The 12,159-nt window shown below is 39.1% G+C and overlaps 1 protein-coding gene across 1 annotated transcript in view; it reads right to left on the reverse strand.

The window, feature by feature from the left end:
- LOC306657530 (dedicator of cytokinesis protein 10-like) overlaps nucleotides 1-12,159 on the reverse strand; it is a 134,430-nt gene that overhangs the window by 69,210 nt on the left and 53,061 nt on the right. The window contains 4 exon segments of the mRNA XM_079133631.1: nucleotides 2,425-2,547; nucleotides 8,032-8,114; nucleotides 9,323-9,445; nucleotides 9,629-9,850. Of these exon segments, the coding sequence (XP_078989757.1) occupies nucleotides 2,425-2,547; nucleotides 8,032-8,114; nucleotides 9,323-9,445; nucleotides 9,629-9,850 (551 nt within the window).

The raw sequence follows: 12,159 nt of genomic DNA on the forward strand, positions 1-12,159 counted from the left end.
ATTGTGATGATTTCTTTTAGCTAGTTTGGAAACTAGAATTTATGTACTATGGCAAATTTAAAAAACCATTGGGAGTGAAGTCATGCACATTCTGAAGAGTACTTCAAATTTATGTTTTTCTTAACTTCAGATCACACTTATAAAAATCTCCAAAGAAGTACAATAGTAAGTTATCTGAATCTGCTTAAGCAACCCTCTTTCATTCTGAGAGTCAAGTCTGAGAACAAGGCTGCTCTGCCACAGTTGCTGAGAGCCTGCGTTCTTCTTCACCCACACCAAGCAGGACTTCCCTGACTTGGGACTTCAGAGAACGTGTCTTCCTTCCCCACCTGCCTCTGCCCATGTCCACTCCCTCCCTCTCCTAACACTGGCTCACCAATCTTCCTTTACAGTAGCATAGACCTTACCGATGACAATTGCAAGCATTGTGCCCCTCAGGAAATCTACTTTGAAAGGTGGAATAATTACAGTATTGAGTCAGAGCCAGCCCTTCCCAGCTTGGAAGAGCAGACAGTAAAATTCTTTTTAGGAATTTTGCCTGCCAGTTGTTAAATATAGCCAGTATTAAAATTAAACCATATTAACATTAATCAGTTATACTAAACACAAGGTGGTAGACATTCAAAACTTATCACTTCCTAATGACTGTACTACATGATAAGACCATCTGCGCCCCTAAGGGGCTGTATGGCAGAGATGCTATTTAATGCTGTGGACATCTCCTCCTAATCCCATATTCAGTGACGTCCCAGGGGTAGCTTGAAGTCAACAATGGCAGGGAAATTTATACCAGAGGAATTGGACATGGGTACAAATCAGTTTTTTCCCCTAGAAAGTCTGTTGTTCAACATTTATCGGTTTACCATTGAGAATAAGTGTCTTCATAAATTGTGAGGCTTCCATGGGATAATTTAATGTCAATTCTGCATTGTGTGTCAGGACCGCCCCCCTTCCCGCCATAGCAATAAATAACTCTCCTTGTTATTCACTGATAACATGGGGTATGTGAGAATGTCGTTTCCTCTTGTTTATATGAGAGTACCCCAAAACATTTTGCCTGTTCCTTTGCCAGCTTAGTATCACCACCTTTCAGCTTCATTGTGCTGGCAAAAGGGCAAAGAGGAAAAACACTCTAAAGTTTCACGTGGTGGCTGGGTAGTCTTGCAAAGACGATGGTTTGGTTCTGGCCAGGAAGTTTGGTGAGCAGAGGGTCAGGAGGGCCCTCATAGGATGGCAAAGAAGTCAGACTGGTTCAGGGCCTCCTCCAAGATTTAGTTCTCACCTTTATTTAGCTTTCTAAGGTTTATGTTTTTCCAGAATAAAAAAGAACATTGAGTAAACATCTCCCTCCGTTAAATAGAAATATATCACCTACTGATGCTACAGAAAAAAAAAATCAAGCTTGTTTCATAACCTCTTATCATTTTTGTTGAGGATAAACAAAATTAATTGATAGGAGATTGCTGATTCTTAAGTGAGCGAGGCAGAGGTAATATTTAGGAAAGGGTATGAGAATAGTGTGAGGTTCAGGGGGCTAACAGCTTGAGATAAGTAGCTTAAGGAAAGATGTTATCTTCAGATGTTGGGGGTATGGGGATTCCCTTAAAAATGTTGTGACTTTTATAATATCCTTCTCTGAGCAATACTTTCAATTATCTTTTCTAAAAGTATTTGAGTGACAGAAATATTAAGATCGATTATATTCATAACAATATCATTGTTCTGTGGGGTTTTAAAATATGGTCCTAAAACTCCTTAACATTCCTCCTACCAAGAGGTGTCTGTGCTACCTTCCTTTGAACCTAGACTCAGTGACAGTTTGACAGTAAAGTATGGCAGAAGTGGCACTGTGACAATTTTAAGGCCTGGGACTTAAATTGGCGGTGGTCATTTCCGGTCTCTGAGGATACTTGTTCTTAGAACCAAGCAACATGCCATGAGGAAGTCCAAGTGTCTCATGACAGGCTCCCATGGAAGAAGAACCAAGGACTAGAGTCACACACACAGCTGAGCTCCCAGGCAATGGCCAGCACCAGCCACCTTGGAAGTGAATCCTCTGACCCCAGCTGACCTCTCCAAGTCCATGCCATGTATGGAAAAGACAAGCTTTCCTGCCCAGCAAAACTCAACCTTTGGACTCAGGAATAAAATATGCGATGTTATGTCAAGTCATTAAAATTTGGGTGGTTCATTATACAACTAGAGATCACTGACACAGCTCAACATTTCACTATCTTTCCATAAGATTCTGGCAAACTGACACCTGGGCACCATTTTGGACATACATGAAATCATCTGAAAAGCATCTGCCTCTGGACGAGTTTGCACATTTGAGACTCAGGTAATCAATTTGGTGAGAGAACAAATCAATGGTGGCAATATGGCTGGCTAATGTTAATTTCAAGAGCAACCGAAAAATCATACCTTCTATAATCAGACACCAGTTTAAGGAGGTCCTCTGTTGCAATCTTGCTACTTTCTTGTCTATACAAAGGTGAAAATCTTGAGTCTCTGTCCACATTTCCCTGGTTGTCCTTAAATACAGATCTGAAAGAAAACAGTATTTATTTAGGTTGGCATTTGGTTACTGTTTATAGAGTTGGGATTTCAAGGTGAGTAAAGAAAGAACTTGATTTGCAATGGAAGAAACTATGAAGTTAAAAAAAAAGAAAATTTAGACAAAAGTTTCATTTACATTGTATTTTGTTATGTTTAGCTTCTTATTTTCAACTCATGTCTAAAGTGATAGGAGTCCATGTTACAACTTTTTTATGTTATCTCACATGTAGTAACTTCTATCAGAACTTTGGAATGTTAGTGGAGTGAGACATGGTATTCTTTATTTTAAAAATTATTTTATTTTATTTGTTCTAATTAGTTGTACATGACAGTAGAAAGCAGTGCTATTCTTTTTTTTTTTTTTTACTCATGACATCCTAAACCTGGGCCAGACAGGGCCACTTCACTTTGGGTAGAATCATTAGGATTTTCACGTAGCAAAATAGGAGTAGGGTTGTATTTGGGTGTAGAAGGTGAGAACTGGAGACATTTTTGTGGAGATAAATGGGCCACTGACTTACCTCTAAAGACCGATAAAATGGAGGCAACCCAAATCAGATTTTTGTGTTAAATGAGAGCAAGACGACTTGAGCCACTGTTTATTTTCCTTGACCCATTCCATTAGAAACACAGAGACTTTATTAAAATGCACAAATTGTTTTTGTGCAGAGAATACAGGGTCAGGCAGGGCTTGCTTCAGGAGCATGGTATGCTTAGCATCAGTGTTTCCTCTATCACACTTCATACTTTATCACATAGTGTGTTGACCAAAAAAAAAATTACACCCATACATAATGGCTTTTTCTTCAATGTTACAGAAATACTGAATTTTTACTTCTTTTAACTTGATAGTCTTCATCAGGATATTCTTATCTTTCTTTAAATTAACCAAATATTTCAATACACAGACTGAAATGGCCATTTAAATGGATATTAGGTCACAGGGCTTCACTGTAAAGTAACAGAAAATGGACCAGGAATTGATTGGAATGATATTTTTAGATTCTTTCAAATTGTTCTCTGGTAAGTAGAGACTGAGGGAAAAATAGAAGTCTTTTCATCAAATCGCATTGGGAAGAGAGAATGAAAATATTTAAAGTTATTTTCATTTTATACAGGCCTTTTGTTCAAGTGTGGGAAATGTTGAAACCAGCATTATGTATTTCAAACAGACATGAGGGGAAGTTAAACTGTGTTTGTGTAACACTGTCTTAAATGAACTAGCCATAATTTAGAAAATGAACTTCAACTACTTTTATGTATGTGAGTTGTGTAACTCAGTTTTGCTCTTATCCACACTCTGTTGTGGAAGATGCTCGCGTACGTAGGGAATGGAAGGTACAGCATGGGGAGAAGTTTTGTTCACAGTGACATACAACCTGCCATTGCTCACTAAATACACTAACTGGCAAGAGATGAAAGAACTGACTCATTTACACAGATGGTGGTTTCAGGATGGCTGGACAGGTGCCTAGTTTCAACTGCTACAGTTAAGCAATGATTAGTACATTGTGACAGTCTTGGGATCCGGATACTCTGTGTATGATTGAAGAGAACGTGTATTAGCTGAAGGAAAAGAAGCTTAGGTGGAGTCCTGATAGCTTCATTCATAAGCAGCATGATTAGTTGGGAAGCATAGAAAGAATGTGTGTGTGTGTGTGTGTTTGTCTATGGAAGACAAAACATAAAAGTGGTTGTTAGGCAGTTTAAAATTATTTTCAAAAGACAGACATAAGGAGCTAAAAAAGACAGACATAAGGAGCCACAGTCGGATGTGCTTGATCTTTGACACTGGAAAGATTCAAATAGAGGCTGGACAAATGTCTGTTGGCAATTTTGTCAGCCTGGGAGCCTTAGGTAAGAGCTACACTGGGCACCTTCTTTAAATGTGCAGATACAGAATGTATTTTTATTTTACTCTTGATCAATTTTAAAGAAAATTCAGAAGTGCCTGTTAGTCTATTTGGAATTTCAACTTAGACAGAAGTAAAGAAATCATAAAAGAGTGTTGGCATGGATTTAGGCACCAATGATCCAGGGGTCACTGTGTGTAGACAGAGCTCCATTTACACCAAGACACACTTGTGAAGGTCAACTTTTCCTTAACAGTGAGTGTAAAACATCCAGTGTAGTATTATGTGTGCATCGCCATACTGACTCCAAGGACCAACCTTCTGCCACAAAATGGCAGTATAGTTGGTGCCAAGTATAAGAATACCCACCAGAATGATTCCAAATAAAATGCTGTTTACAGTGCTGAGCATCTGTGTGTACTGTGGCATGTGGGAAGATTACATCTGGGTGAAAATATGGTCTTAAGCAACTTTGTCAATCATACTGTTAATGACAGTTGATTTTTAAGACCAAAATATTTCAGAGTACACTCAAAACCGTACTGTGAAGTAAACTGCATTCTAGAAAATATAATAGAAAGGGAAATTAGCCAGAGAGCCAGCAGCATCAATAAGATATTGAGTATGTCAGGAAGTTAGCTAATGTCAAAACGACATGAATAACACCAGACTGCTACTGATCCTGTCAACATCTATGTGAAATAGTTTCACATTGTGAAGGTGCAATTAAAATCTTTTTTGGCTGGACCTTGCACATTTTTGTGGTTAGATAATCCAAGTTGTCTAACAAATGCTCATTGTTTAGGTTGAATAATTATTTTAATTTTAACATTTTATTAGTGCATAACAATGATACACTGTGGCATATTTGTTCAAGCACATAACATAATTTGGTCTATTTAATTCCCCAGTACATTCCCTTACCCTTTTCTCCTCCCTTGCCAAAGTCACTTCCTCGAACTTACTGGATCTCCTTTCTATTTTTACCAGATGCCTTTTTTCCTTTTCTTTCTCCAGCTTTCACACATGAGAGATAACATATAACCCTTGACTTTCTAAGTCTGGTTTATTTCATTTAACATGATGCTTTCCAGTTACATCTATTTTCCTGCAAATGACATATTTTTATTCTTCTTTATGGCTGAGTAAAACTCCATTGTGTATATATACACCACATTTTCTTTATCCATTCATCTGTTGACACCTAGTCTGGTTCCATAACTTGGCTCTTGTGAATTGCACTGCCCTTGACATGCGTATGCATGTATCACTGTAGAATGATGACTTTAAATTTTTAGGATAAATACTGAGAAGTGGTACAGCTGAGTCATATGTTTTTTCCATTCCTAGTCTTTTGAGGAAGTTCCATACTGATTTACATAGTAGCTGCACTAATTTATATTCCCACCAACAGTGTATAAATACAATCTTTAAAATGATATTCCTTATCATTTTTTTCAGTTCACAGGTTATAAAAACATAAATCATATCTTTATACTCAGACTGGTGGTTTACACTGTTTCCCAACCTACAACCCAACCACTCATTAGCATTAATATAACATGAGCTTGTGGTTTTGCTGGCTTTCCTTTCCCAGGACTAATTACTTCAACAGTTGGCAATATGGTCAGTCTCCCCAGAAACTTCTTCTGTCTTCCTTATGACTTTATTTTATCAGATAGTTTCAAAGTAGGATTGATGCTTCTCCCAACTTTTCAGCTTCTTTCAATAATATATAATATTTTTACTTCCTTCCTCCACATTATTCTTCACTGACCCAGATTTACCAGAAACAGTGACTTACGAGGTGAATGTGATATGCACGGGTGACCTTTAATAAAAACACTGGAGTCATGTCATATAATCCCAACTCCTCTTTATTGAGTACATATCTAGGCTCATTAATCCTTGCAACAGTAAATTACTCATCTGCAATCTTTTTTGCAGATTGAAAAGTTGAACAATGGAGGTAAAGACAGACCATAAGTAATTTGGCTAAGTTTACTTGGCTTACACAGAATAGGGCTGGGATTTTGAGTCCAGCTCTGTCTAGCTCTAAATGCTTGCTTCTAAAATCTCTAAACAATGCTGGATCCTTAAAACAAAAATGTGTTCAGGACTATCAGCTTGAAATATTTCACTTTGCCAAGGGAGACTTTGCCTCTACTTGCCCCAATGGGTGGGGTTAGAGAACATTTAGCAATATGAAAATGTTTGATTGGTGAATTATAACTAGTTATCCTTTCTAAGGAAGCTCATGAGAAATAAAAACACTTGAGTGTATCATGAAGGGATCAATGCATTTAAATAATATCTTTTTATGTGGAATACCCTGTCCTTGGAACAGGACAGCATTAACTGTCCTTGGAAGGGAGGATAGTAAAGAAGAGGTGAAGTAATACTCATGATCGACTTTCTGCCAAACACATGAGCATCTGAGACCATGTGCAGTGCCCACCATTTCCATTCTGTAGATGGAGATGCCAAGCCTCGGTGAGGAAACGTGTCTGGAGCGACTATAAGTGCTGATCTCGACTGTGTTGTCAGGCTCCTGAGCCTAGTTTCTTCCTCCCCTGCTAGCAGGTTGCTTTAGGGCAAATTAGTTCTTGGAGATTGCACGGGTCTATCTTAGTTTACTGCAGCTCACACTTAGACATTTTTCTCCCTTCACCTAGAGATCCCCAATTTTAAATAACGACCTCACAACGATGACAAATATTGATGAGGTTTCGCCTTGATATACTCACAAATTTAGGTCAACTGTATGACCCACAAATGCCATAACAACAGGTTTTCCTTTCCTTCTGAATTTTAAATTTACTGCCATTGTACAACTGTACTGACTTTCAAATGAATACTTAAAAGGCTGTCATGTTTTGTAGCTCTAATTAACCTCTTTTAGTTCATTCAGTTTGTACATTGTTGACCTTTACCTTTTTATCCTTGCTAGTCTATGCCAGATTGTTCCTCCTTTGAGAAATTCTTATACTAATAGCTATGTAAAGAGATGGAGGAGGGCAATGGTAATTGATGTTAGAGCAGATCTGAACAGCAGGTTTTGTTCTTCACGTGGAGGATGTGTCCAGGTGGATGATTCCATCATCCGTGTCCACAGGACTCAAAATTTCTATCAGAATCAATTTGTACAGATGAATTTGGCTATGCTAATCTTCACCAAAAGTCAAAGAGAGCTTTGAGATATCCAGATACAGACAGCTCTATACACAGATGAAACCGTGCAGCAATTTAGGAAATTAGTGCATCCCTCTGAATTGTATGTGTATCAGACTCAGGGCTGACATAAGATTAAGGGTTTGTTAAACCAAATATACATAATAAACAAGTTATGACTTTGATCTGACAACAACAAATAATTCACAACACAACTGGTCATGCCCACTCTTGTACACACATCAGGACCTTCTGTTATGAGCTGTCTTGATAAACTATCTTGTAAGATGTATCTCTGGGAAGCTGGAAATGTTTATGAAAATGACTATATTAGCATTCTTGTAGGTGTGGGTACATTAAAAATAACAGGAAAAACAAAGGTGTTTAAAACAGAAGCTTCTAATGCAGACTATAAATGAACTTCTGTTGGCTGCAATTATGAACCTACCTCACTGCCCAAGCAAATGGCATGCGGTATTTCCCCAATTTGCTGCAGAACTGCCTGTTGGATTTTAGTATCTTTTGTGCAAACTGAGAAAAAAAGAAATACAAGAAATAAAAATATTTTTTTAGGAATGACACTTTAAAAAATGTATATGTATGATAATACTAAATATTTCATATTATCTTATATTGAAACTGAGTGGACTTTTGTCTTCCTGATCCATGGATTCTACTTTAAAAAGACCCAGATGATATCCTCTGTGTTCAGGCTATTGTAGAACATTTTTCTTCCTTTTTAGTTCAGGAATTCCAAATGGAGGAAATTCCAAATACAGAAAGTACTCTTGTCTTAGAATACCACCTCTTTTCTTCTGCTTGTTTTGACTTAAAAGACATTAAAATGTTGAATGGAAAGTGTATCAGATTTAGATTCTCAGGCTGTACTATATCTTCTTTGATTCATACAATAGATGCCAGAAGATTTGTTCTGTAAAGGGCTTCACTAGCAACATGGTTTCTATTACAACTTCCTGACTCTGTTGCTATGGCAGAAAAGCAGCCACAGGCTGTCCATAAGTAAATGTGACTGTGTTTCAATAAAACTTTATTTTAATAGCAAATGGCAGACTGGAGTTAGCCCGAACACCTTAATTTGCCAAACCCTGGGTTAAGGGATTCTCACAAACACATTAAACTCTGCCCTCATTGTTTTCCTTGTTCAAATTCAATTCTTAGTATCTTTCTTTTGCATGGAAAATAGATGTTTGATATTTGATTTTTTATTAAACAGTAACATTTGATTATTTTAAGAAATATGGTAATAGAAAAGAAGAAAGTAGAAAAATATTACCTGTAGGTCCACCATGCAAATCACTTTCAGCATTTCCTTTTCTCTTTCCTGTTTCACGTAGGCGTTGGCATAATTTGATGTACAATTGGCTATCTTACTTTTTCACCTGGTTTGTCATCTGCATTGCTGATGTCTTAGCAAACTATATTCACTTGCTGTTGCTCAGATTACTTGTAATTTTTCATTATTGTTAACTCTTTGATCCTTGGGGCTAAAACTTTATCCACATTTAAATTTGCTTTACCCATAAATTCTCAGAAGTCAGAAACTACTGAGCCCAAAAGATGTAAATCAAAGACATATTAAAATTTTCCTGGTGATTGTTAATGTCATTGAAAAGTGAGTATTTAAAGTCATAAAATTTATCAACTTGATAATTCAGCAAGGCAGTATGACTTTCTTTCCTGACAATAATATAATTGCATATGAGAAAATGATGCATTACCTTGTTGGAGTCTGGATTCTTAATATAGGGTTCAGCTCCACTTGCGATGTTTCCCATCAGAACTTTTTCGATTTTGGCCACCAAAACGATTTCAGAATGTGGATCACTTACAGAAAATATAGCCTATGAACAAAGAAAGCAGCTAATAAACATTTAAGAAATTTGAGCCAAAGACATCTGCAAAATGCCATTTAAAAAAAGAGACAGCTTTCAGATATTTAATTCGGGAAATTGCCCATCTCATGTGATCTAATGGTAAGAACCATGGAACAAGAATTTTTTGTCCCAAGTAAATAAAAGCGCAACCTGTTTTGGAAATTTTAGCCATTCTTCTGGAAATCCCTTGACATGAGGTTCTTCTGATTGTCTTGGAGTGACTGTGTCGATGTTCCCATTTTCCAAAGCCACGGAAGCCCCTGAGAGCATCTGTCTGACAATAGCATGGTTTAGATCCACGTGAAAATCAGCAGAAATCTTTCTGCTGTCTCTGAGGTCATAAAGTGCCACACTCACAAAGAAAGGCTCAATCTGCATGAAAAAGGAAGAACAGATGGTTTTGACAGAAAATCATTACCCAGGCAACAGCCTCTCTGGCACATCCATTAACAAAGCAGTAGATAAAACACATGCAGACAGCAAGTTCCCCTTTGCTCAGGGAGAAGTACCCAGGGTCCTTGCTTCCAGCTGCCGCCTAAGACCCAGGACTGGTTTTTCACTCATCTCTGAGTGAAACAATAGTTTTCCCACCTATTGTTCTCTGCCACATACCGAACTACAATGCATGGTTTGGCTTACAAATCCTTTCAGTCGTTTTTCCTACACTGTCAGGAAATACCTGTTGCCTCAGTTACTCCAGGCTTTGGTAATCTGTAACGGAATCCTAGAAGGTCGACTGTATTGAGAAACATTTCACTAGTCCAACCACTTCTCACAGGTTTTTATAACAGCTTGATAGATTAATAATAATAGCTAGCTCTTATGGTTTGAATATGTGCCCCCCCGCCCCCGGGGGCAAAAAAAGGTCATGTTAGGCAATGGAGCAATGTTCAGAGACAAAATGATTAGATTATCATCCCATTTGATGGATTAGTAATTTCAATGGATTACTGGGTGATAACTGTAGGTAGGTGGGACTTGGCTGGAGGAAGTAGGTCCCGGGGCCTCTGCCCTTGGGGACTATATTCCATCCCTGGTTCCAATACTGTCTCTGTTTCCTGTCGAGTGCTTTCCTCTGCCATGCATTCCCACCTTGATATTTGGCCTCATCTCAGGCCCAGAGTGATGGAGTGGACCATCTACAGACTGAAGCTCTGAAACCATGATCCAAAATAAGCATTTCCTCCTCCAAGTTGTTCTTGTCAGGTATTTTGGTCACAGTGATGAAAAGTCAACTAACACACCAACCTTTATTAAGCATCCACTATCTGCTTGCTGCTGTTCCAGGCACATCCCACACACTGGTTAACAAACTATATATTAAAATTCAGTGTGATAAGTAATTAGGTGAGCCTCAGGTTGTAAAGGAGCCTGTTGTCAGAGAAGGCAGAAAGTTTCCTCAAAGGAGTAATCTTAGTTGAGTTTTTAAAAATAGATCCAAGATGGCCGACTAGAGGGAGGCTGTGTTCCTTATCGCTCCGTAACTCTGGTTTCAAGCACAGGATATCTGTTTCTTGGTGAGGCAGTTTTTGCTGCTTATCGATCCCTTGCTGTTTACCCCATTTGTCTGCTGTGATCACCTGCAATCTGCCAGCATATCGATGTGTTTTTTGAGTGCAGATTGCTCACTGTCAGGTGCCTATCATCTGCCATTTGCCTGCCTCTAGCCTGTCCATCCCCTGCCTTACACCTATCCATCACCCAACACACGAGGTTCACTTCCCGATCGTCCGACAACAGTCAGCAAACTAATCGCCTACCGCCAGTGGAGCACCAGCTGCCTGCTGTTGCCTGGAAGTTCACTGTTACAGTACCTGCAGGTTTGATTACACGTGGCTGCCGCCATTTTGAGACAACAGCCAGGCCCCGTAGGACCCCTGGCCAGACTGACTGAGCCCCATCTCCAGGATACCTCAGCCTGACCAATCACTCTCTGTCTCTGGGGCCCTCCCATTGACTGACTGCTCCCTGTTGCCAGGACCCCCAGACCAACTGACTGTGCCCTATCACCGGGACCCCAGACTGACTGATTGCAACCAGCCTCCAGGATCCCACAACCACACCAAACACACCCGACCTCCAGGACCCCTGCCTGACCAACCGCATCCCGCCTCCAGGACCTCCTGCTCACCATGGCCACACCCTGAGCTGCAGCTCTCCATTTGCCAACACATTTAGAAGCCAGAGCAGCCATCTTGGATAATCCTGGAAGCCATAGCTCCGATCTTTAGGTGGGGCAAAACCCATCCTGAGTTTTTAAAAATAGTCATTGAGCTGGGTGAGGTGGTGCATGCCTGTAATCCCAGTGGCTTTGGAGGCTGAGATAGGAGGATAGTGAGTTTAAAGCCAGCCTCAGCAACAGCTAAGCAACTCAGTGAGATACTGTCTCTAAATAAAATACAAAATAGGGCTGGGGATGTGGCTCAGTGGCCAAGTGACCCTGAGTTCAATCCCCATTACCAAAAAACACAGCAAAACAAAACAAAAAAACCCAGATATTGACAATTTTTCCCCTTATTTTGAAAGTTTATTAAATCAAATGCATGTAGTGCCAACCTTGATCTTCTGGTTATGCTGATATCTGCTAGTTTTCTTCATTGTAAAGTCACCATTTTCCCCTCATTAAATGATTGACATTTGTGGAAATATATTCTGAGATTACTCCCAATGTCTCATCAAAC

This window comes from Sciurus vulgaris, assembly GCF_902686455.1.
Source record: "Sciurus vulgaris genome assembly, chromosome: 3".
NCBI classification, from domain to species: Eukaryota; Metazoa; Chordata; class Mammalia; order Rodentia; family Sciuridae; genus Sciurus; species Sciurus vulgaris.